General features: G+C 44.2%; 2 protein-coding genes across 8 annotated transcripts; both read left to right on the top strand.

The window, feature by feature from the left end:
- The first annotated feature begins 420 nt into the window (after window positions 1-420).
- LOC117719224 (olfactory receptor 8S1-like) lies at window positions 421-8222 on the top strand. Of its 6 annotated transcripts, none has more exons than XM_076912017.1 (5): window positions 423-781; window positions 2022-2100; window positions 2704-2789; window positions 3753-3828; window positions 4430-8222. In XM_076912017.1, exon 5 carries the CDS (start codon window positions 4446-4448, stop codon window positions 5379-5381), a length of 936 nt encoding a protein of 311 aa, XP_076768132.1. In that variant the 5' UTR covers window positions 423-781; window positions 2022-2100; window positions 2704-2789; window positions 3753-3828; window positions 4430-4445; the 3' UTR covers window positions 5382-8222. The 6 variants fall into 6 exon arrangements, with proteins under 6 accessions (XP_076768128.1, XP_076768133.1, XP_076768132.1 ...); XM_076912015.1 differs by lacking the exon at window positions 423-781 and adding an exon at window positions 920-972; XM_076912014.1 differs by lacking the exon at window positions 2704-2789 and having other exon boundaries at window positions 423-972.
- Window positions 8223-19110: 10888 nt separating this feature from the next.
- On the top strand, window positions 19111-25356 carry Or5bs1 (olfactory receptor family 5 subfamily BS member 1). Of its 2 annotated transcripts, none has more exons than XM_034516185.2 (3): window positions 19111-19348; window positions 20435-21421; window positions 24189-25356. In XM_034516185.2, exons 2-3 carry the CDS (start codon window positions 20658-20660, stop codon window positions 24349-24351), a joined length of 927 nt encoding a protein of 308 aa, XP_034372076.1. In that variant the 5' UTR covers window positions 19111-19348; window positions 20435-20657; the 3' UTR covers window positions 24352-25356. The 2 variants fall into 2 exon arrangements, with proteins under 2 accessions (XP_034372076.1, XP_076768134.1); XM_076912019.1 differs by lacking the exon at window positions 19111-19348 and adding an exon at window positions 19409-19545.
- Window positions 25357-26235: the final 879 nt, after the last annotated feature.

Raw genomic sequence — 26235 nt, forward strand, 5'->3', positions numbered from 1 at the left:
AAAGCCCTGGTCGCTATCTCCTGCACCACAGAAAACCAGGCATGGCGACACACACCTATAATCCCAAGGTTCAAGGTCATTCTTGAGCACCATGAGTTCAAGGCCATCCTGGGACACTTGAGACTCTTATTCAAAAATAAGTAAGTAAACAGTACAGCAAACTCAGTGTGCACTAGAAAACGATATGGGGTCTGTAACCTGCCACAGCTCTGCCCACTTGATGGCCATTGGGCTTTCTGACCCCAGGCTGCCATGAAGAAAATGCCCTTTTTCCAGCTGAGTCTTTTTCTTTATGTCCTTTCCTTTTCCTCCCTCTCTCCAGCCCACCCCCACTCCCATCTAATAAGACTTGACTTCTAGGCTTTAAATAATTGTCTTAGCTCATAGGTTCAAATATTGCCCTGCGGGTTGTCCCCTGTGCCTCCAAACTCAACTTCTCAGGAAACTGGAAGCCAAGCCCAGCTTTGGGCTGAGACTTCAGGGAACCTGCCTCTGGTTCAGCTTCCCTCGGGTACCTGCTTAAGCACAGAGAGCCTTCTCATTGGTTCGGTTAGGGACATTTTTTTTTTCCTTAAATAGTACTTCTCCAAGAATACTCAAAGTCACAGATGGAGTCAGGTGCGGCACCCAACACCACCGGAGAAGGTTTGAAAGCAATGCATGCCTATTGTTCCAGATACAAGTGGCTCTGCAGACAACACCCTTGTCTTCCCCTCCAGGGTCCTGCGATGCAGAACCGCACTCTAGGTTGAGATACTCAGAACAGCCGTGGTTCTGTGAGGTAACCAACAGTTTATATTTCTCTAGCGTCTTCTGTTGATTGACATCAAAGAGAGAGCCTGTCATTTATACAGAGTCAGACTCCTATGATTGGGATTACATCATAGAAATATTTTTCCCTGTGAAATGTCTATCATGATAAGAAAGACAGAATGCGTGCAGCTACTTCCTCCAAGAGAAGCCAAGAGAATGGTAAGGGGACAATCTCTGATCTGCCTGTGCCTTGTGTTTTCTGTGCGGTTTTAATCCTAACTGTCCTCCTTTTGTGCAGCCCTCTGTTATGACTTTATAATTCATTCGGTTCATCTTGATCCTCTTCCACGCATTCCTCATGCCTAAGCTACAGATGAGCACTGCCAAACCCCTGGCAGACCGTCTCCTCAGCATGGGACCCAAATGCCCCTGGGCTTCCTAAATGTCTATTTATACCCACTGCCTTAAATTCCTTAACAGAAAGGTCTTTATTTACCCCCTACTGCCTACTGAGGACATTTACCCGCTAACACCTTAAAGACTAGGCATAAACCATTTCACTCCAGCGTGGACAAAGATTTTAAAAAGCAGATGCCCACAGTGCAGTCAACGTAAGACATAGATGCTGAACTGTTTGGAGCTAAGCATGTCCCAGCTCGCCCAGACACCAAGTAGGGAAACTACACTAAACCTTTGCTGTTACTGAAACCACCCTCAAATATGCTCACCACAGGCACACCACAAATAGTGTGAGTGTGTGCAGAAGAGGACAATTCAGAAAACAACCCTTCCTGCTGCCGGCGCTGCTCTGCCGGCGCTGCTGTCCACCCCACCCCATGCTAATTCCCCACGTTCCCACAGCCCCAATGTTAGCCCTCCTCTCCCAGGACTCTCTCCACCTTCTCGTGGCTCACCTCCCACACCTAACCCTCGCTCGCTTCTTTATTCCAATAATGTCTAAAAGCAGCGAGCGTGAGAAAGCCACTTTTTCTCACACATCCTTGTAGAAACTTGAAAATCAAAGGAGAGAAGTAGTTTCCATCTCATCCAAATGTAGACACCCAGCATTCGTCATAAAAGCCTGACGCTCCTATCCTACGCTGAGGCCCCTTTTAAAAAGAAACAGAACAGAAAAGATTTTCAGGATAGCTTTGTGTACAGACACCTTGAAATATCCCCAGCTTTGCAGAAAATGTCTCCCATTTGACTAGATTATGTAGATTTCAAAGTATTTGCTTTCAATGGAGTTTACTACTTCATCTCTACAGAATCCTCAAAAGTAGCTTCTCCAGCTGCCTGTGTCTCCCCATCATTGGCTCTGAGCTCCCATCCTCCCCGAACACAGAGGTAGGTGTTTGTTCAGGCACATGGGTGACCTAGACTTGGATCTAAGAAGGTCTGGAGCGTGGGCTGGTAGAATTGTTAATATATCAGAAGTAAGTTTCTCTTGATGAGTTGTTACCTGTTTAAAGATTCCAGGCAGGGATGTAAGTGTTGCAATCACAGATGCCTGAATAAACAAAACAAAACTTTATTTTTAATGCAGAAGCCTACCATAGAAACTGATTACAGAAACCAAACAGAAACGGGATATTGGCAAATTAGGTTACAAGGGGCGCGTGAACAGGAGCTTACCCAGGGCGGTGGCTTACACGGTCCATCAGCGGGTTTGGATTATTTTTAGTATTGCCACTACCCTGAGCAATGTACTCTCGACCCTCGTGGACAGAGAGTTTATATAAGAAATGTTTACGAGAAAATAATAAAAGTTTTATGATGATATGACAGATGATAAAAGAATAATATTGAAAGCATGAAGGCAAGTGGTACTCTGAGCTAACGGCAGAACTGTTTGAAGCCTCTCTAAAATGAAGGGTATCATTTAAAGGGCATCGTGTTGGGTGGTTTGCAGGATGCACTCTGTTGACAAGAGCATTTTTTAACATTCAGGAGCTTTGACAAGATCAGCAAGACTTCTGCCAGGCATCAGTGCTGTTGAAGGACACAGAGAAGGGGCTTCCAGAGAAGCATGAGAGGTCTGGTCTGAAACAGGCATAGAACCAGTGCTTGTTGGTGCTGAAAGAACATAATGTTTTGAAACAGTTGTTACATTGTGATCTGTATCACAGTCTAGAGAGAGAAACTAAAGTGCGTGTTTGCCACAAGGAGGGGAAAACACAATTCAGGCTAAGACTAAAGCAAGAGAAATTGTGGGCTGAAGAAGAAAATCACCGAGACAGGCTTTTTTTTTTTTTTTTAAGTAATCTTGTAGGTGACATTGGGAAACCCATGGAAGTTTAGATTCGTAAAACTAAAAGGAGGATATATTTAAAGTGGTAGAAAATGCAAACAATGACAGAGAAAGAAACAAATCTTTTTTTACATCAAACTAAGCAAAATGGCTAAAAGATTAAAGGTGGCAGCATATCACAGTAAGAAATCATAGCTTGTCACTGTGATCCAAGCTAGACATGGATCGCATGGTTGAGTTGACAACCAAAGGAAAATTGTGTCGTTAATTTATTGTTCTTTTACATGTTGCCACACTAACATGACAAAAATATCCTTGGGTATCAAAATTCTCACAGAAAAAATGGGGGGGGGGGGAGGACTCTGTTTCCTAGGGCTAAGAGTTCCTAGCTAGTCATACAGATTTAGATTTTCTTTGAAACCAGCTGAGACACTGACTGAGGAAGTGTTCTGGGTGAGGCTCTGCTGAAGTGAAGTGTGCTATCTACGAGGTCACTAGCACCAAGCTGCTTTTGCATAAAAACTTAATTTATATTTTATGATTACATTGTCATAAAGATAACTAAAATTAGTCTCATTATACCCATTTTTGGGTTTTGTTTTTTTTTTTTTTTTTGAGGTAACATTTTATTTTGTACCTGAGATTAGCCTAAAGTGGCCTGGAACTCATAGCAATCCTCCTGCCTTAGCTTCTAAAGTGCTGAGATCTAAGTCTTCACCACCACACCCATCTTCTTCTAATCTTGTAGAAATACATTTTCACCGGACCACTGAAAGGTGTGACCCCAGGCACTGTGCCCACTGTACTTAGCAGAGTTGCCTCAGGTAAGGAGCTATTGAATGATTCTGAACAAAAGAGAAACAAAGGCAGACAGACAGACACAGAGAGAGAGAGAGAGAGAGAGAGAGAGAGAGAGAGAGAGAGAGACAGGCAGGCAGACAGGCAGACAGGCAGACAGGCAGACAGGCAGACAGGCAGACAGGCAGACAGGCAGACAGGCAGACAGGCAGACAGGCAGACAGGCAGACAGGCAGACAGACACAGAAAGAGAGAGAGACAGAGACAGAGACAGAGAGACAGAGAGTATAGTATCTGTAAATAGGCGCTACACATCTTTAAATTTCTGAACTGTAAAGAGAGCAGTAGAAGTTAAGTCTCCGAGCAAGCGGAGGATGCAGAGACACTCGCTTTTCCTGTAAATGCCAGTGAGAAACACATAGAAATCCCTTGAGGCTTGTGAACACTATGACTTGAAATCAATGACGACATAACAGGATCTGAAACTTCCACAGAGATACAGATGAGGTCAGCTCTGAGATGCCTGGGCAGAATCCAAACAAAGCAGAGGGAGGGACGTACTAGATGGGACCCCAAAGACATGGTCACAATCATTAGAGATGTCCGTTCTTTCTACTTTATCCCAAGGACGTGCCATCCACAAATGGCCTGGAGCAACCACAGCATCATCTCAGAGTTCATTCTCACTGGGCTCTCTGACGACCCTCTAATCCAGGCTCTATTTTTCGCGTTGTTCCTGGGGGTTTACATCCTCACCATGACCGGGAACCTGACGCTGCTGGTGGTGATCACGGCTGACTCCCACCTCCACACTCCCATGTACTTTTTCTTGAGCAACCTGTCGTTCCTGGATCTCTGCTTCTCATCCGTCACGGTACCGAAGCTGCTGAAGGATCTCCTGTCTGCGAAGAAAAGCATCTCTGTAGAGGGCTGCCTGGCTCAGGTCTTCTTCGTGTTCATCACTGCGGGAACTGAAGCCTTTCTTCTGTCCATGATGGCGTATGACCGCTACGCTGCTGTGTGCCACCCACTGCTCTATGGGCAGATGATGACCAGCGAACTCTGTCTGAAGCTGGTTCTGCTCTCATGGGGCCTGGCCTCTCTCAGTTCAGTAGTCATTGTGCTCTTGGCTGTGAACCTGGACTTCTGCGAGGCCTACACCATACACCACTACACGTGTGAGCTACCCTCTCTCTTTCCTCTGTCTTGCTCTGATATCTCTGTCAACGTCGACATCTTGATCTGCTCCACCTTGCTGCATGGGCTGGGAACCTTTCTCCCAATCTTCTTTTCTTATGCCCGCATTGTATCCACCGTGCTGAGCATGAAATCCACCACGGGGAGAAGCAAGGCGTTTAACACCTGCTCTTCTCACCTCATAGCCGTGGTCTTGTTTTTTGGGTCGGGCTTGGTTCGTTATCTTATGCCCACGTCTGGCTCTACTCTCGATTTGCTCTCTTCTTTGCAGTACAGTGCAGTCACACCCATGCTGAATCCCCTCATCTATAGCCTGAAGAACCAGGAGGTAAAGGCGGCTGTGAAAAGGACATTAGGGAAGTGCCTGCGATACTTGGAGTGACAGCAAAGGCCCGGAATGGCAGGAAGACTCAACGTGGTCGAGCGTTTTAGACCACTGACGTAAAAGGAGGCCTATGCCACTCTTCCTGACTAGGCTAACCACGAAAAAGTATATAAAACTGCGTTTAGATAGATAATATACAACCTGTCTAGTCTTCACTTTGTTCTCTAACATTTCTACAACTTTCTTCCTAAGTTACAGTTGAGATTTATCACCCCTAAACCGATAACTTATTTTTAAAAATATTTCTATTAATTTTTTTGAGAAGTTCATCCAGTGTTTTCTAATAATATTCACCCTTACTTTCTCCTAACTTCTTCAACATCCACACACACCGATCCACCCCCAACTTCGTGTATTTTTTTATTTAAAAATTTTAAGAATTTGATATTGAATTTTTATCATTTCCATCCCTCCTCTCCTCCCTCCAACTCCTCCCATGTTCCCAATCTAAATTTCATCACCTTGTCATCTATAGTTACTATTGTTGGGGGGGGAGGGGTGTCCTGGGTGCTATACAAAAGCAGGCAGAGCAAGCCATGAGAAGCAAGGCAGTAAGCAGCACCCCTCCATGGCCTCTGCATCAGCTCCTGCCTCCAAGACCCTGCCCTGTTTGAGCTCCTGCCCTGACTTTCATCATGTGTGTGCACATATGTGTGTGCATGTGCCTGCATGTGTGCCTGTGTATACATGTGTGTATGTGTGTGTTGCATGGGTGTATGTATCCATGTGTGTGCGTGTATGTATGTGTGTATGTGTATGTGTGTGTGCATGGAGGGGTGTGTGCCTGCATGTGCATGTGTGTGCACAAGCGTTATAAAACATACAGCTTCATTTAGTGTTACTCATGCGTTGATGTGTTAGGGCTGACCACTTATCAGGGGTCTCATCTCTGGAGAAAACTGATTCTCTCTCCTCAGCAGCCATTGATTACTTATAGCTATTGATCTAAGTTAGAGTTATCTGAAAAGGAGGGCACTCAGTTGAGAAATGCTTCCATTACCTACAGCTGTAAGGTATTTTCTTAATCAGTGATTGACGTGAGAGGGCCCAGCCTATTGGAGGTGATGTCGTCCCTGGGCTGGTGGTCCTGGGTGCTATACAAAAGCAGGTTGAGCAATCCATGAGGATCAGGTCAGTAAGTAGCACCCCTCCCCCACTGCCTCTGCATCAGCTCCTGCCTCCGAGATCCTGCCCTGTTTGAGATCCTGCCCTGACTTCCTTTAGTAATGGACTGCTACCTGGAAATACAAGCTGTAATAGGCCCTTTCTCCCCAGGTTTGGTCATGGTGTTTCATCAGAGCAACAGTAACCCTAACTAGGACAGAAATTGGAGCCATGAACATGAGGTATTGCTGTGACAGACCTGACCATCTTGCTTCAGGGAGGATTATGCAAGAACTTTGGAACTTTGGGCTAGAAAAGCCATTGAGAGTTGAGAGCTCAGTGAGTGGTTCTGTGGGAACTTGGAAGATGAGGCTTTTGAGAGCAGTGCAGATGGAGGCCTGGCTATGAAGTTTCAGAGGGAAGGAAAGGCTCTGCGGGGACATTTGTGTGAAGATTCTGTGGTCTCTGGTCAACCGGAGATGAAGAATCAGCTGTGTTAACAAGAGACCAGAACCACTAAAGGGAAGCCTTTGCCTTGCTGGGACAGTGGATGCTGGTTACCTGGAGATGAAGAATTGACTATGGCTAGGAAGAGGTCAGCATCCCAGACATTCTGGAACGGTTTCCTCAGGATCGGTACACACAAGCTGTGTTCCAGAGGCAGCCAAGGTTATACCTTGTGCTGGTAGCCAAACTTGGTAGTGTAAATGTCACCCAGGTGGTGTTGGCTTTAAAGGCATGAAGGGATCACGGAGAGAAGCTGAGGCTTGGCACTGTGAGAGACCAGGAGAGGCCGTTGGTGAAGGTGTAGCTTCAGTATCAGTTGACGATCCAGGACTGAAGTGATCATAAAGAGAAACTGAGGCACCATGAGAAGAGTCCAGGAGAGGCTATTGGTGAAAGTGCAGCCCAGAAGACTCCAGCATATTGGTGAGATAGCAGTACTTTGGGATGACCACCAAGAACAGCAGCAGCAATGGAGTGGAGCCAGCCGGTGCCTAGGAGACAAACTGTGTGTTTCAGAAGTCAGAACCACAGAAGTGAACCCCTTGGAGGAGTCCAGGAGAGTCTGAGTGGATCCCAGATAATTGGACATTGAGTTATTTACACTTTTGGAGTCTTGATTTGCTTTGTTCAGATTGTGACTGTGTCCTGCTTCTTCCCTTTCTTAAGTAATAAAGTATTTAATTTATTTCTGATTTTACAGGAGCCCATAGTTTAGAGACTTTGGATTTTAAAGATAATGAATTTTTAAGTGTTTAGATTTTTAAAGACTGTGGGACTTTAAATTTTTGTAATATTCATGTTAATGTTGATGTAATGTGTGACCATGGGGAAGAACAAGAAAGGAAAGGTTACGGCTTAACAGTGATGTGTCTGTGTGTCAAGTTGACAAGGGGTCTGTTGTGCTGTCTACTTTTATGTTAACTTGACACAAGCTAGAGATATCTCAAAGGAGGGAACCTTAATTGAGAAAATATCTCCATTAGATACAGCTGTAGCACATTTTCTTAATTAGCAGTTGATGGAGAGGGCCCAGCCTATTGTGAGTGGTACCATACTTGGGCTGGTGGTCCATGGCAGGCTGAGCAAGCCATGAGGAGCAAGCCGGTAAGCAGCACCCCTCCATGGCCTCTGAATCCACTGCTGCCCTGTTTGAGTTCCTGCCCTGACTTCCCTCATTAAGAGACTGTTATCTGGAAGTATAAGGTGAAATAAACTCTTTCTCCCCAAGTTTCTTTGGTCACAATGTTTTTATCACAGTGATAGTAACCCTAACTAGGACATACACATACAGAAAAGCTGGGATCAGGTGGGCCATGCACTTTGATGGAGATGTGTCAGGAGCATCCTAGAAACCTAAGGAGTTTATTTTATACATCTGAATCAAGAAGGAAGGTTTGGCCAATCTCCATAGGATTCCTCTACAAGGAGCAGTCTCAGCTGGAACCAGCCAGGAGGAAGGAGCTGTGGTTGATAGTTTCTGCACACACTAGTTCTAGCCAAAGGTCAATAGTTCATAATGTCTGTACTTGGACCAGAAGAAGGCTTTGCCTTCCCTCTGAGCCTTCCATGGGCCTGGGACATGGACATGGTCATGTCCCTTCATCTGCTCCTCGGGGTGGATTTCTGTAATTTTCTCTATCTGCTGAAAAAAAAAAGTTTCTTTGATAAGGCATGGAGTATAATAGAGGCCCCGAATATGACCCCACAGCTGCAGCCACCTGATCCTCTACAAAAATCCCAAGGCTGTATACTGGATAGAAGACAGCCTCTTCAGCAAATGATGCCAAGAAAACTGGATAGCCCTGTGTAGAAGAATGAGGCTAGATCCCCCCCCCTCCATATCTCACCTTCCACAAGAGTAAACTCAAAATGGATAAAGACCTCAGTGTAGGACCTGACACAGGGCTGGAGAGGTAGCTTGGTTGGTATAGCATGGAGACCTAGGTACCCACACCCATGTAAAAGTTCTAGCATGATAGTATGTAATCCAGGTGCTAGGAAGACAATGACAGGTGGATCCCTGGGGCTCGCTGCACAATCAGCCCAACTTATAGCAAATCCCAGGTCCTAGTGAGAAATCCCCTTTCAAAAAAACAGGACAAATGGTACACGATGAGGAATGACATTAAAGATTGTCTGGAGCAGGGGGTTATGGGCTCATACATACACACACACACTCATGCACACACACAAACACATATGCACATATACATACAAACACATACACACAGAGAGATACACATACACAGAGGCACATATACACATACACATGCACACACACAAACACATACATACACACACATACACACATGTGCATGCATCGTCACATACACACAGAGATATACAGACACTCACATGCATACACATACATACACACAAACACACACATGCACATACACATACATACAAAGAGACACACATATACACATAGAGCCACGTACACACATGCACACACAAACACATATACACACATAAACACACAAACACAGGCACACACACAGTCTGAAACTTATAGTGGGAAAATACACTTTAGGGCCCCAAGATATAAACACAGACTTTCTGAAAAAAAGACTCCAGTCACTCAGAAAATAAGCCAACAATTGGCAAGTAAGACCTCTTAAAAAGGTTTCTGTACAGAAATGGCCAATTGAATAAGGAGCCTATGAATAAGAGAAAAATCTTTGATAGCTATACATTTGACAGACGATTAATATCTAGAATATACAAAGAACTCAAAAAACAACCTGATCAATAAATAAGCTAATGAAATGATCAGTTCCAAAAGATGAAATACGAACAGCCAATAGAAATGAGAAATGTCCAACTTCACCAGCCATCAGCTAAATCAAATCAAAGCCGTGCTGTGATCCCATCTTGATGTCTTTCTCCCCCAGCAGCCTGCGTAGCATCTTCTGGTACCGATGAATGCCAGCCTTCATGGAGGAAGCTTCCAGGTCAGTATAACAAACAGCTCGATTTCTCTAAGTCCTAAGACCCAAGTGTGTAGTGTCTTTAGCAACAGGGTCTTCCCATCAAATTCTGATAGGCAGTCAATCCTGAAGAATGGGTGAGGTCTCATCTCCAGACTTCTTCAGGGATGAAAGTCTCTACCCTCTCACCACACATTGGGTCTTTCTGATGACCAGTTCTCATCCTGAAGCTGTCTAGGGACTCTAGACGACATTAGCATAGCCCTAGGTAGAGTAGAAAGCAGATTGACAATGAGCAATAAAAGGCGTTCCTATCAGGAAATGCTTAGAGGTTTCAGGAGCTCTGTGCTGTGGAGTAGAGTACCAAAGCGGGAATCCTGAAAACCACACTAACACCTGCCTTGAAAAGATATGCCCACAGGTGCAATAGAGGCACGGATGTGATAGAGGTGGCTAACCACTTCCTGGTTGGTTCTAAGGCCCACACGACAGGAGGAAATCCATGGCTGGTACTTTAAATCTGGCCAAGGACCCATCGCTATGGAGTTCATAGGTCCTAGAAGTGGATCTACTAATATTATTTTGCTAACTGAACATAGTATCAAACTGTCTTTTAAATACAGCCTTAGTCCTCATTAGAAGAGCATCTGTATAGCTGTTGATACAAAGATTCACAACTAGTCAAATACAGAGACAAAGTATCAGTGGATACTTTGGATAGTTGGATAGTTCTCAGCTATCAGTGGGACACCTACATCAAACAGCCTCCTCCAAAGACACAGAGAACATCTACATAAAGAAAAGACTGTAAGCCAGGAGTCAGTGAGGATCAGGCCAAAATAGAATCTTCTAGACATAGCAAGATGGTTCCACTGATGAACTCACAGCAGCTGTGGCTGCCTGCAAAAGACCTGCACAAACCACCCCTAGCTGAGAGCTTGACAACTGAGCTGTGGGAAGAGTCCGTTTTCCCTAAGAGTGTAGTGGGTTGACCATGTAACAATGAACAGCCCCACACCCATGCATATAGGGGCAGCACTGACTGGATCTGGTGAGCTGTATTTAAAAAGAGGAGAACATTAAAGCTGGGAGAGGAACATGGAGGAAGGAATCCAGGAGGAGCTGGAGGGGGAGAAGGAGGGTGAATACAATCAAAATACATTGTATTTAGGATCTGACTGTTTCTGTGTTGGGGCCTTTATAATACATTGGTGATGAGAGGTGATCTCTTCGAGACCACTGGGTCTAAGGTGAACGTCCCTTCAATCCCAATCCCTTCCAGTATTGGGGGTGGCATCTGGTTTGGGAGTTTTTAATGTTTTGGTTGGTTTGGTTTTTTTGGTTGGTTGGTTGGTTGGTTGGTTGGTTGGTTGATTAGTTGGTTAATTGGAGTTTTGGTTTGTGTTAGTTCCTGTTTGGAAGTTTTTTTTATTTGGTTTGGTTAGGTTTGGTTTGGTTGGTTTTGTTTTTTTTGCTTTTGGTTGGTTGGTTGGTTGGTTGGTTGGTTGGTTGGTTGGCTGACTGGTTGGTTAATTGGAGTTTTTAGGTTTGGGGTTGGTTCTGGTTTGTTTATTTCGGTTTTTTTTTTTTTTTTAATTTCATTTGGTTTGGTTTGGTTGGTTTGGTTATTTTGCTTTTGGTTGGTTGGTTGGTTGGCTGGCTGGTTGGTTAATTAGAGTTTTAGTTTGGGGTTGGTTTTATTGTTGTTGCTTTTCAAGTTTGGGGTTTTTGAGGTTGTTGTGTTTTGGTCTTTGGTTTTGCTTGTTTGGTTGGTTTTTTGTTTGTTTGTTTGTTTGTTTGTTTGTTTTGTTTTTTTGAGACAGGTCTCTCTCCATATCCCTGGCTGTCCTGGAACTATGCAGTACGAGCTAACCTCAAACTCCCAGAGCTCACCTGCCTCTGCCTGCCAAAGCTGTGAACAAAGGCGTGCACTACCACCTCAGGCCCCTGAGAGGCTCTTGAACTAAGCACTCGGGTTTATGAGCTTCACTGTGGTGACTGGACTTTTCCATTTGTGTTTCCCATTGCTAAGTGGCCACACTGAGTGTCTGAAGCAAGACTGGAGCTGGTGAGTGATTTGAAACTGTGTTCTTGTGACCAGAACTGCCCTTGGTTAGATCAGCTACTCTTTTCTAATTGCTACACACACACACACACACACACACACACACACACACTCACACTCTCTCACACACTCTCGCACACTCACACTCTTCACTTCTTATTCCTTTAAGTGTGTCTAAAATACTTGAGTACCTAGAGATTTGGCCCTTGATAAAATTACAGAAATTACAAAGGCAAAAGACCCTTTAAATGAAGTAGAACCGGGAAGCAAGCGCCTGTCACTACTGTAACATCTGACAAAATAGATTTTACCCCCAAATTAGGAAGAGGGCTGGAGAGATGGCTCAGCAGCTAAGAGCACTGACTGCTCTTCCAGACTGAGTTCAATTCCCAGCAACCACATGGTGGCTCACAACCATCTGTAATGGGATCCAATGCCCTCTTCTGGGGTGTCTGAAGACAGTGACAGTGTACTCATATAAGTAAAATAAATAAATCTTTTTAGAAAAAAAATCTCTGTATAAAAAAATTAGAAAAAAAACCAAGATGAAATGAAGAAGGCCACCTCGTACTTCATCATCCCGTGAAACCTTCTTTAAAAATAGGTGTATTTTTAAAGAAATGCCGTGTTTGTCTCAACAAATACAGGAAAACTAAAACACCTTCTTGTATCGTGTTTGTCCACAATGGACTAAACCCAGAAATCAGCAACAAGAAATAATACATAAAATACAAAAATTCATGTAGATTTTTAGAATCACTATAAATGATGAGTTATTGAAATGAAGAAGAGAATAAAAAATTCTGGAATTCGGTGGAAATAAAAATACAACATTATCAATAATAATGACTTGGCATGGCCAAGGTAAGTCCTTGGCATGGGAGATTGCCCTGTGCATTGTAAGAGGTTTATCAGCCTCCACAGCCTCTACTGAGTAGAGACCAGTGACCAGAAATATCCTCAGATTTATAGTGATATGTCTGGTAAGCCTTTGTGTCTGGCTTTAAGTGACATGTATAGTAAACCCTTTGCTATGTTTGGGTCAATCAGTAGAGGCTGAGAAACTGTTTTGAGACTGTCTGGACCTTGAAGAAATGTCTCTCTAGAAAACCTGCACTTGGTGCTACTTGAGAGCTTGCATTTGCACCAGCCTTGGTCCTGACACTCCTGGCAAACTCGGAGTTCTTACTGTTGATTATGGCCAGTCACAATCAAAAGGGACAGATTTGTGTGGGTTGTCTGCTCTCTCGGTAGGAAGGGCAAGATAACTTTAGTAACTGGAACCTTTCCCAGCCCCAATTAATTTTGTGTAATGATTGAATATGAGTCACTGGAGTGAGCTGGTCAGAGTCAGTCTTTTACAAGAAGGCGGAACCCCTCTGCTCCTTCAGAAAATGAAAGCTTAGCATCTTGGTGAGCTTCTCTGTCTACTGCAGCACCTGCGACCAACACCAACCAATATCCAGACACTGACAGATAAGCCTGGGAGAAAATATCATATCAAATACATATAACGGTTCTCCAATAACTTAATTAGTTCTAAATTCCCATTTTAAACCAACTCAATTTGACTTAAAATTATCTTCCTCAGTATGTACTAGGAATGTTTCAGTATGCCAATAGCTAATATATTAGACAGTGTGGATTTACTCTTTCTAAGGTTTCTGCATCAGTGTTCAGGCACCACCTCCAACAATTCTCTACACTAAAACAATCTATCCTAATTCAACTGGCTCATGTCTACTGAAATACTGTTTCATTATGTCCTGTCATGATCAGTCAAACTTTTAAAGACAAAGAATACCACTAAAGGAGCGGACATTTGACCATGTCTGAGATCATGGATCAGGCAAAATATCTATGAAATTTACCTGATTTTCAGCTGATGGAAATAAGGGATCTGGAGTTTTGGTTTTATTGGCTGGTTGGCTGGTTGGTTAGTTGGTTGGTTGGTTGGTTGGTTGGTTGGTGGGGGCAGGGTTTCCTCTATCTAACCTTTACTGTCCTGGAACTCACTCTGAACACCAGGCTGGCCTCAAACTCAGAGATCTACCTGCCTCTGCCTCCAAGTTGCTAGAATTAAAGGTGTGCGCCACCACTGCCTGGTTAATAAACTTGTTTCTTAAGGTAGGTGAGCATTAGAAAGGAAAGGGGTTTGCCTCCCTGCACACTGTGGTTCTTACTGTGAGCATCACTGCGGTTGTATCCATCTCTGACCCATGTGTTAGGAAGAACTCAGACGCTCTGCTTCCTAAATCAGAAAAGCCCAAGTGATCTGTCTGAGCACCTTTCCCCATGTCTCTTGCACCCTGAATCACCTCGTGTTCTTCCCACTGATGCAAATTAACATTCCAGGGACCCCAGACAGCTCAATTGCTGGTAAGAATTACAAGTTACAAACCAGAGTTAAGGTTAATGCAATTGTTGGTGGCTTTTCGTTTTGCTCTGGGGATCTCTTTCCAGAAGAGCCAACACTTAATAAGTCGCAAACCACAAAGTGCTCTGAAGTCTCTCAGCAACCTGTTCAGCCAAGGCACAGTGGCTATCCAGCCAAGGCACGGAGAAAATCACACAAAAGAATTGGGGTTGGCGGCGGGGGGCTCCCCCACTTTCCGAATTTATTTTACACCATACTTAGATGAAAATTCAAGCAAAGAGAAACAGCAAAATGATGATATCCTTTTAGAAGGCAATTTGATGAGCTTCGTCCAGTTTTTTAATTGCTTGTCTTTAGAACCACAAATTCAGAGTTAATTCTGCACAAATGCTGAAACAAGAAAAGGCATTTACACAATTATTTAATTGCAGCATTGTTTGTTATTGGGGGAAAAAAAGACACTTATCACTAATGAACTCATTGACTCTGCAACTATTCTGTACAACAATTTGCAGCTGTAAGAGGAATAAGCCAAACAGACGAGACCGACTGCAAGGATGTCCATATGCTGAGAAGAAGGGCCTGATGGAACAGTGGTATATGCCTCTAGGTTTCTGAAGGTTGGCCTGTTTTTATTTCATGCACATGGGGGTTTTGTCTATGTGTATCACCTTCCTGCAGGCCAGTGGAGGCTAGAAGAGGTCATCGGATCCCCTGACCCTGAACTCACAGACAATTTTATAAGCTGTCACGTGGGTGTTGGGAACTGAACCAGGGTCCTCTGCAAGAGCAACAAGTGCTTTTAACTGCTGAGCCATCTCTCCAGTCCTCAAATTCACTTATCCATGTGAAAAGACATTAAATTACAGCCTTCTCCTGTAACTGTATGTCAGCTAAATCCCCAAAGGTTAGGACACTTAGTGTTACTGAATTGTCGGTAGAAGAACTCTTGGGCAGGGAGTCTGTCTACAAGACAGTCTCCTCGTCTCCATATGGGGAGATTAGGGAGAAAGGTCCATGAAAGACACATTTGGTGAAGCTGAATAAGAAATAGATACAAGGTAAAAGCACAAGTTTATAAGCATAATACATCGGGAGCTGGAGAGACGGTGTACTGGTTAAGAACGCTTGCCATTCTCCCAGAGGACACGAGTCAGGTTGCTGGCTCCCAGGGCAGGCAACTCACACCCACCTGTAAGTCTAGTTCCAGGGTCTCTGACTCCCTCTTCTGGTCTCTACCACCACCTGCACTTACATGCCATGCACTCACATAGGCACATGCACGTACATAAATATATACATAGTATTTGAATGTAATAAATCATATTATTAAAAGAGTGATATGCTAAGAATTAGAAGCCTAAATAAATCCTCAGAAATTTTCAACAGCAACCAGAACACAACAAAATAAACACACACTGGCAGATGTGGCGGTGCACACCTGCAATCCCAGCACCCAGGATACAGAAAATATGAAATTATACATCTAATAGAGTCTATGAGAAACACACGACTAACTTGAAACATGCTAAGTACCTGCTGAGGAATTGTGAGCTTATTTAACTGTGATTATTAAAATTGAACTTATTTAACTGTGATTATTAGTTTGATACCACCTTGGGCTACAATAAAAAGACTGTCTCTCAAAAAAAGGGGGGAAACTTAATAAACTAGGAGATATTAAATGATAGAAACATAAAGATTATTCTTCTCCCTAGGTGTGGTGGTACACCCCTTTGGCCCCAGCACTCAGGAGGAGAAGCCAGGAGGATCTCTGTGAGTTCAGGGCCAGCCTGGTTTACAGAGTGAGTTCCAGGACAGCCAGGACTACATACATGAGACCCTGACTCAAACGATAAATTTTTTTAAAAGATTATTCTCCTCAAACAAATGCAAAGTCTTTACAAATAAATGCAACCAAACTTACAGGAAAATGATCGTTCCTCTATTACCCAAGATTACTACAACAAAAGGGGGAATCAGTCAGACTCATTTTGTGAAGCTACAGTAACCCCAAGAGTCCCATCTTCTGCTCTCTGAGTTGCCAGGATTACAGGGGCTGCCATGCCCATCCAGTGCCACACCCACCCAGAGCCACGCCCACAAAGTGCCACGCCCACCTGGGCTTGTCTTGGGTTCTGAAGATCCAAAGCCCCATGCTCACAAACAACAAAGCCAGAATGGTTTAGGCTTTTTTTTTTTTTTTTTTTTTAAGAAATTTAAGATTTTTTTAAAAAATATTTTTTGATTGATTTATTTTTATTTATGTGAGTACCCTGTCGCTGTTTTCAGACACTCCAGAAGAGGGCATCAGACCCCATTACAGATGGTTGTGAGCCACCATGTGGTTGCTGGGAATTGAACTCAGGACCTCTGGAAGAGCAGTCAGTGCTCTTAACTGCTGAGCCATCTCTCCAGCCCAAGAAATTTTTTTTTTTAAGAAAAAAAAGTTCAAGAATTTCATAACTGCATACAATGTGTTTTGATCAAGTCCATCCTCCATCCCCTTCCCTCCAGTTCTTTTTCTGATTCCCCACACCCCTATTCCCTTCCAATTTCATGTAATATGGTGTGTGTGTGTGTGTGTGTGTGTGTGTGTGTGTGTGTGTGTGTGTGTGTGTTTAGAAAAAATGCACATGTGCACATGTGTGTATATGTATACAGGCTTAGATTTTTTCAAAACCTATTTAAATAGGGTTCTTAAATGCTTTAACCTCCCTTCTAGCCCACCGACCAGAGGGAGCAGAAGAAGATTAGTACAGAAAAGGGGTTGTGGACCTGTTTAGAAATAGTTCTTTGGGGTGATTTCTTCGTAGTCAGGATACCAGCAACCCCAGTCCAATAGCAAAGACCAAACAGGAATCAGTAGCAGCTGTTCAATCCAGCAGAAACTGCAATGCTCCCACCGATCAGTACAAGCCAGCCAAAGCAGCAGTTGCAATACCACAAGAAGCTCTTTGGTGTATTTTTCTCTATGAAGTGAAGACCAGCAAAGACCAGTGAAGCCTTGCAAGGCATAGCAATGCACGAGCGTCCTCTCACTGTCTGTGGGGTTATATTTATATTTTTTTCTAAACATCACATGCCCTTTCAAGTGTCTGCTCCAGCAAAACACCACATGCTCTCTCGTGTGTCTACTTGGGCAATCCTCTCACAAGACAGCTTCTAGAAAAACATCACGTGACTCAACTTAGTTTCCAAAGGAACCAGAAGTTTCCACTTCACACATACACATATAAAGAGACAGACACGGACATGGACACAGACACAGACACATATGGTCTTCTAAAACTGAGTCTCTCTGTGTAGTCCTATCTATCCTAGAACTTGCTATGCAGACCAGACGAGCCTCAAATTCACAGGGATCTGCCTGTCTCTGCCTCCAAAGTGTTGTGATTAAAGGCATGTACCACACAAAACCCAGCTTGTTTTTTGAGAATTTCACTTGAATACTGTATTTACGTGATTTCCCACTCCCTCTGCCTCTTCTAGTCCCTCCCCATTGCCCCCACTTCCCAAACTCATGAAGCTTCTTTTTGAAGTATGAACCCACAACAGAAATATACAAATGATCAAAACCCATGGAACCCTGGGCATAGAGTGCTCAACACCAACTGACATTTCTATAACACAACCCCTACACTGAAGGCTCAGGGGACATCATGGAGAAGGGGTGGAGAGGTCACAGAAGCCAGAGGACCAGGGCATCTGCTGGAGACAGTATCTATATATGTCAGGGAAACTGTACCCACGAAATCTCAGCAATGTGACCACCTAAACAAAACCTGAAAAGTGACAACAGTTGACATGCCATTGTGGATGGGGAATCCAGGCTCTACCCGTGGATGAAGAATCACAAGCAAGGAATGATCACTAAGAGAGGAATAACTAGTCTGTTACAGGGACGAGCCCTTGACAGGAGAGCCAACCCTGAGCAACTAGCCCCAAACACATGTACACATGAGTAACACTAAATAAACTCTGTAGATCATATTTATAAATGGGAGAGCAAGCGTGTGTGCAGCAACAATAATCCAAGAATAAGAGGCCACACTTGGGGATCTTTAAACTTTATATCTGAGTAAGCTAAGTTGCAAATGTGTTCAGTGTAAGGAGTGTTTAAGTTGAAAATATTATAACAACTTTTTCAGAGGGTTTTTTTTTTTTTGTCAGTTAAACATTTTATTAGATTCATGGAGATGTCTGAATAACACAGTGACATTATAATTAGTAAAAATGCACTTCTTCTGGGGAAGGAGCCTGAAGGAAAAGGCACAGTAGACATGAAAGCAGAGCTGGGTGGTACTGGAAGTAAAAAGAAGTGTGTGTGTGTGCCTGTGTGCTGGTGCATGTGCATGTGCGTGTGCATGTGTGCATGTGTGCATGTGTGTCTATGCATGTGCGTGTGTGTTTTCAGAATTTTGTGCATATATACAATGAATATACCTATAATCTACTCATATATCAGTGATGTTTTTACATAATAATAGAACTAAAACCGGAATACTGGCCACCTCAGGGCCCTCTTGTATGATGAAACCCACTAAAACAAGAGCAACACAAAGACAGAGTCAGCCATGAGGACCCATTCAGAATCAGAGCGGACCTGCTTAAAGGTCTCTCTAGGGACTTCCTTCATCCTCTAAGGTCTAAAAATGACTCCAAGTCCCTCTGGCCATTGTTATTTGTAAGTGGAATTTTGGAAAACTACCCTTCCCCTTGGACATAAAGACTATGGGGGATGAATCCTTATTCTGAAGTCTCTTGTGAGCTAGAGAGACAGTTCAGCCATTAAAGGCTAAGGCTCATATCCAAAATTTAAAGAGCTCAGTTCCCAGAAGTCCCTTGCCTGCATCCCCTAGGACTGAGCCCAGAGAAGCCCACAGAAACCAAGTCATACCTGTGGGTTTGTGCAGTGTTGGAAAGGATGTGCTCCAAGCATCCTCCTCCGAACTCACCAGATTTTGGCCTTGGGATTCAGGTAAGGACAAATCTTCTTATTCACATCCATCTTCTCCTAAAGCTGCCCAGTCAGGGAACCCAGAAGGGGAGTAGTCATGAAGAGAGAGAGATAGATCAGATCCTCACTTATGAACCGTCTATCTTTTGAGAAGAAGAGCGGCATCCTCTTTTCCTTCCTCTGGTCTCAACTAAACCTTGAACTGTCCATTCTACCAAGTACCGTTTACCCCTCCTCTTTTGGGGTAGATGATATCTGTATGTTTAGAAGATGAGTGGTCTAAATTTAGTAGGGCTTTATCCATATCCAGTTCAGAGAATCTCGGGTCTTGGGCTGAACCCTGAGAGTGCAGTGAAAACCGAGCACATTGTAGAGTCGCTGAAGCCGGAAGGCTTTGGAAGGGCTGATGCACAGAGCCTCTGCCTCTCTTTTGATGGTTTCTTTCATTTAGCTTCCATGAGACTGTGTGCCACTTCTGCTTGGAGTAGCATACAGGGGGACAAGGGATTTCTATTCAGTAGTAAATGCATCCAAAAAAGACCATGTCTTTCTTAGAATGTCTAAAATGAAATGGAGCTTGGAAACCATCTAGTTGTATGGATTTTTCTTCCTATATTTATTTGAGATGGTGCATGTATCCACTGCATGTATGTGGAGTTGAGAGGACAACTTGTAGGAGTCAGCATTCTCCTCCCACTCTGTGGGTCCCAGGGACAGAACTCAGATCATCAGCCTTGATAGCAAGTACGGTTACCGGCTGAGCCATCTGACCTACTCTACTGATTCGTTTTTTGTTTTTTGTTTTTTGTTTTTTAATGAAAAATTCAGGTGATTTACAAACCTATTAGGACAGAGGGAGGGCTTGTACCTCATGTTGTATCAACAGAGCGTCTAGCAATTATTCAGACATCATTATGGTCTGTCATCCAGACGGCCAAAACGTTTGCTGCTGATTGACCATGCCAGTCAGTCCTCCTGCAGCTTGAGCTTGACTCCTTTCGGAAGCAGAGCAGAACAACACCTCTCAATGTCCTGGGGTCTGTCCTCAGCTTCCTCCCATTCTTTCTCCTGATTTCTAACCCGCCTCCTCCTTCCCTGCCTTTCCAGGTCTCCTCTACGTGCTTTCTGCACACCTCCACTTTGGCCAGGAGGTCACTGCCCTGAGCTAGAAAGTGCTAAGAATCTGACCCAGAAGGAAAGCCACATCCGGGCAACATCCCTCTGCCCCTCCCCTGAGTCAGCCCAAACGCGCAATTCATCGTCTTGGGCGCACAGCGCACAGCACAGCTGAGCAACCTTTTCAGTACTCCTCCCTCAGCTTGAATGCTTCATGGAAGTTAGAAATGTCACCGAGTTTGTGCTCCTGGGACTAACGAGCAACCCTTGGAGTCAGGTGCTGCTCTTTGTACTGTTCTTGGTGGTTTACCTCTTGACCCTCGTGGGGAACCTGGTGATGCTGATGCTGACCAGCACTGACGCCCACCTTCGTACACCCATGTACTTCTTCCTAAGATACCTCTCCTTCACGGACGCTTTCTACTCTTCAGTCATTGTGCCCAAGTTGCTGAGGAACCTTATTTCTGAGTGGAAAACCATATCCTTCCTTGGGTGTTTCATTCAGATCGCCCTGGTCATATTTTCTGGGGCCACCGAAGCCTGCCTCCTTTCCGCCATGGCCTATGACCGTTTCCAGGCTGTGTGCCACCCGCTGTTGTATGTGGTCACTATGAATGGAAAGGTATGTTCTGGGATGGTGGCTATATCCGGGGCCATAGGAATGAGTGTCAGCCTGGTTAACACTCTCCTGCTAGCTCAGGAGAACTTCTGTGGCCCGAACCTCATCCACAATTTTGCCTGTGAGCTTCCTCCGGTGCTCTCGTTGGTCTGCTCTGACCCCCACACTACTATTGCCTCCATCCTGACCACCTTGGTGATCTTGGGTTTTGGTTCACTTGTCCTCCTGCTGGGATCCTACAGCCGTATAATCAAGACGGCCCTGAGCGTCAACTCGGCCACAGGTCGGAGCAAGATCTTCTCCACATGTTCTTCCCATTTCCTTGTGGTTACCATCTTTTATGGTTCAGGAGTGTTCAGGTGTGTCACAGAATAGTTCCTACTCATAAGTGCTGAGCATTCCTCTCCTAACTGTCCTCGACCTACAGAACAGAATTGCCATGCAGCAGGAAAGAACCATCCTGAAATTCTGTCCTGGAATTCCAAAGGCTTGAGCCCCTGTACAGCTCTGCAGCAGACTGGCTGTGAGGTCTTCAAAAACGGAAGGAGGGAGGGAGAGGGGGGAAAGAGACAGGAAAGAGGGAGGGACGGAGGGAGAGGGAGGGAGGGAGAGGGAGGGAGAGAGAGAGAGAGAGAGAGAGAGAGAGAGAGAGAGAGAGAGAGAGAGAGAGAGAGAGAGCCTGGGTGGCCCAGTGAGACCTTTTTCTTCGAAAGAAAAAGGAAGGAGTCCATTTTTTTCCCAAGGCTGAATTGTCTGTTCTAGAAAGGAGCTTAGACAAAGACTAAACATTTTTATACTTTATTAATCTATGATTTGAGACTTCTCAAAAGAAAGTTCAGAATCTTTGGTAGATTTTTATGTAGTGCTAGACAATAAAGAGAAGTTCAGCATCTTTAAAGGAGATACCAGCTCTTCTTCATGCTAGGGGTTTGATGGTGCCAACGTTCATCCACACCATGATTATTTGCCACTAACTGTTCACTAACTTCCAGATGTGGCTGGGCTCCATATTGGTGTGTAATCAATCTCACTCCCACAGCTATTATTAACTTCCATGTCAAGTAGACAGCTTGAGTTTGCAGAGTGAACGAAGTATTCATCAGAAATCCCTAAACAACATGGCTGTGGCCCCAGCTAAGTACATCCCATGATCTTCCCCTTTCTCAAGTATAAGCATCTCTAACCATTGAGCTTTCCCTACCAAGAGACAGAAAAATAACGCCTGTGCTTCTGCTTCTGAACTGGACATGAATACACTGCCCAGTGCTTGTCCCCTTTGCTGTGTCTGGGAGAGAAACAATAAGGTAAAGCTGGATGTATGGAAAGCTCACCCAAGCCTGAGGATAAATGTCACAGGTACCATAAAGCAGCAATAAAGTTTCTTCTACTTATTTTGCAGAAATATTAGAAAAATAGGTGATTAAAAATTATAGCTAATCCCTTTAAGACTGAGTGTGTCTGTGTGTGTATAATGTATGTATATGTTTATGTATGTATGTATGTGTGTGTATATATATGTGTGTGAATGTGCGTATGTATGTATGTCAGTGTTTGTATATGTGTATGCATGTGTGTATGTGTATGTCTGTGTTTATGTATATATTTGTGTTATGTGTGTATGTATGTGTATAGGTATATACATGTGTGTATGTTTGTGGGTATGTATGTGTATATGTGAGTGTGCACATGTGTGTGTATGTGTGTATGTATGCATATGTGTATGCATGTGTGTATGGGTATATGTAGTTATGTATCTGTATATGCCTGTATGTATGTGTGTTGTACAGGTATATGTGTGTATGCATGTGTGTATGTATCTGTGAGTGTGCATGCATGCATGCATGTGTGCCTGCATGCATGTGGGGGGGGTGTGCATGCACACACCACATGTGTGCAGAGGCCTCATGAGGGCTTCAGATCCTCTGAAGCTAGAGGTACATGTGGCCGTGAGCTCCCTAACATGTGTGCTCCAAACTGAACTACAGTCCTCCATTAACACAGCAGTATTCTTAACCACTGAGCTATCCCCTCAGCCCCTGGATATCTTTTTAAATCAAGTCCACAGAGTCCATAAGGAACATTCTTGATAAGTCACATTTGTCCCAATGAAGATAATGCCGTTGAAAAAGTAATAATAATGTTTCTTTGGGAAGTAACCTGAGGAATACTTAGATATGCCCAACGATTTAATCTCAGGATGTTAAATTAAACTCTTATGTTCTGCTTAATCCATTTTCATCTCTCACTTTATTCACCAATTTGGGCTCCTTCTCAAGCCAAAGGAAAACAAAACTAAAAAATTCCATCAGGCGTTATAAAAATAATGTGCTGGGACTGAAGAGATGGCTCAGTGGGTAGGAGCACCCGCTGCTCTTGCAGAGCACCCAGGTCCAGTTCCCAGAACCTACATGGTGGATCACAACCATCCATATTTCCAGTTCCAGGGGACCAGGAACCCTCTTCTGGCCTCTGTGGGTACCAGTCAATCACATGGTGCATGTACATATATGCATGCAAACATTCATACACAAATGAGGATGATGACGATGACGATGACGATGACGACTTACTATGATTGTGAGAGTAATCCTCAGAGCCATGCATGTGGGGAACAATGGCAGTATTGTCAACTAGACATGTTATTTTGCAAGAGACAGTCATCACTGAGTGAGAACCTAGTGTGTCTGAATTGTTGTGAATATAGAGAAGGGGTAGTATTGTTGTCATGGCTACAAGCCGAGATGCTTAGAAGAGTGGGAAGTGCCGGGGAAACGCATTAGTCAGATACTAACCTGAGCCTCTTAGTACACAAAACTTGTCCTCGTCTGACTCCTCCCTGTGAATCCACCCGTGCTTGGAGGCATGTGAAGGCAGAAATGGCTGACTTCCGATGATGTTAATAATGACTGTGGGAGTGAGGTTCCATACTAACACCCAGCCTGACCACAAAGTGAAGTTAGCAAACAGTTAGCGTTGGGAGCGCTCGCCTGTTGCCATGGTGATGGTACCCTGAGGTACCCACTCTGCACTCCCCGGGAGTGGGATGGACCACAGCTGCAAGTGGTACCGTGATCCTCATCCTGAGTTTCTGCGTTCACATCGCTCCTTTGTGTAATTCCTCCTAAGGTACATGACTCCAGCATCCGGCTCAGCCTTGGAGCAAGTGTTGTCTTTGCAGTACAGTGTGGTGACCCCGCTGCTAAATCCACTTATCTACAGCCTGAAAAACAAGGACGTCAAGGCGGCTCTGAGGAGGATGCTGAGCAGGAAGTCCAGACTGACCTTGTAGCCAGACTCTCCGGCTCCATCGAGGGTAGGAGTTGTAGGGAAAGGTACTAGAAGAGATCTTGCCTCTCGGCCACCTCCATGTCGCCCCAAGAGAATAGTTTCTCTTCTTCCACTGCCCTGCCCCCTAGTGGCGGAATATTAGGATACCTCCAGACTAGAGCAGGTGACACCTGAGCAAGCCAAAAGACCCACTTGAGTACATTAAGAAATCCTCGGAGCTTCACTAGCCATTTCTACAGCTATTGGTTTTTCATGAATCAACCTGTCAGACCACCAGCGAGGATAGTGCCACGTTCTGGGTAAGTAGCACCTTGCCTGAGTAAAACTCAATTCCCATTTGTTTCCATCTCCCCTACCACCATCCCCCTAAAAAAAAAAAAAAAAAAAAAAATCTATTGCAAGATCTAAACCTGCAAATAAGTGAAAAAGAAACAAATTAACTGTGTCTCTAGAGTCCTGTCTTCATTCACAAAAGCAGTACTCAGAGCAGGGTTCACCAAATCCACAGTAGTTCCTTGTGAACCACCTAAGGGATGAATGAAGAAGTAGTGAATCCATCTAAAGATGCCCTTCTCCTATATGTTCCTAGGAGACAAGGAAGGTGAGGACCAAACTAATTTTAAGTGTACTGAGGACAAAACTTCTACTAATAGCGTCTGTGTCCCTGTGGTCTAGTATATAGTTATTTAATAGTTACATTAGATAAATGACAGCGCCAAAAAAAAAAAAAAAAAAAAAAAAAAAAAAAAAGCCAGGCGGTGGTGGTGCACGCCTTTAATCCCAGCACTTGGGAGGCAGAGGCAGGCGGATTTCTGAGTTCAAGGCCAGCCTGGTCTACAGAGTGAGTTCCAGGACAGCCAGGGCTACACAGAGAAACCCTGTCTCGAAAAACCAAAAAAAAAAAAGAAAGAAAAAGAAAAATGACAGCGATTAGTGAATGATGGAGAGAGGAAGGGAAGGGAGAGAACACCTGAAAAGGAACACTGCCTTCACAACAAATGTGTCAGAGAAAATATCCTAGAAGAGAAATTGGAAGAAGAGTGACACTCTGTCCTGTGGAGCACTACCCTGAGTCCTCACTGAGAGCTCAGCGAACTCTAGGCCAGGTCTTCCTCAAGCCTTCCCGCCTCCCACCTGAACCTCCTGCCTGAGGTTCAGAACTATTCCAAACCTAGAGGAAAGAGGAATTGGAGAAGCAGAACAAATGCCCAGCTGTCATCCTCCGGGACATTCTGCTCACAAAAAGCCCTCCCAGACAGAGCCGCAGGCTCCCATCCCACTCCTTTCTAGATGCTGAGAGGACTGCCTATGTCAAGTCTACTGCCGTAAGTAGGTACAGTGTGGCTTGGTGGTAGGACACATGCACAGGAGAGGAAGAAAGCACCTCCCTCATCATCCCATGTGAGGTGACAGCATGTGACATCATTTCACTTGGAAGAAGGAAGAGGAGAGGAGCTGGCTAGTGCTAGCTGTCATCACACGGGATAATCGCGAGTGACTGAATCCCAAAGGTAACATTTATTTTCATAAGACAACTCATAATTCTGCAAATGCCATATTAATTGTTGAATAAATAAGCCACACAAGCTAGTGGGGGGGGGGGACAAGTGCACGCCTGCAGGCAGCAAATGTTGACCTTAAATACTTTCTGCTGTCGCTTGTACAAAAGAACATTATCAGTGCCTTACTCACGAAGTGTTTTCCATTTACCACACAAAAGCTGAACTGAGGGAAAGAACATTTTAAAACTTCTCTACAGCACTGACACATAGCAGGGATATACATGCATTTGTATGATAACCTTCTGTAGCAATAAATGGCTGGATTAAAAAAAAAAAAAAAAACCTGATTCCATGCTGGCTCCCATGCTGGTTCTTGCTCCCCC

The sequence above is a fragment of the Arvicanthis niloticus genome, chromosome 13, assembly GCF_011762505.2.
Source record: "Arvicanthis niloticus isolate mArvNil1 chromosome 13, mArvNil1.pat.X, whole genome shotgun sequence".
Taxonomy (NCBI): domain Eukaryota; kingdom Metazoa; phylum Chordata; class Mammalia; order Rodentia; family Muridae; genus Arvicanthis; species Arvicanthis niloticus.

Bases quoted from the DNA above. Each gene is read 5' to 3' on its own strand.
- LOC117719224 (XM_076912013.1), top strand. From the start codon at position 933: ATGCGTGCAGCTACTTCCTCCAAGAGAAGCCAAGAGAATG. The intron at 973-2,021 runs GTAAGGGGACAA...TCATCTCTACAG, and splicing joins CAAGAGAAGCCAAGAGAATG to AATCCTCAAAAGTAGCTTCT. The intron at 2,101-4,429 runs GTAGGTGTTTGT...CTTTATCCCAAG, and splicing joins CATCCTCCCCGAACACAGAG to GACGTGCCATCCACAAATGG.
- Or5bs1 (XM_034516185.2), top strand. From the start codon at position 20,658: ATGGAAGTTAGAAATGTCACCGAGTTTGTGCTCCTGGGACTAACGAGC. The intron at 21,422-24,188 runs GTGTGTCACAGA...ATTCCTCCTAAG, and splicing joins TATGGTTCAGGAGTGTTCAG to GTACATGACTCCAGCATCCG.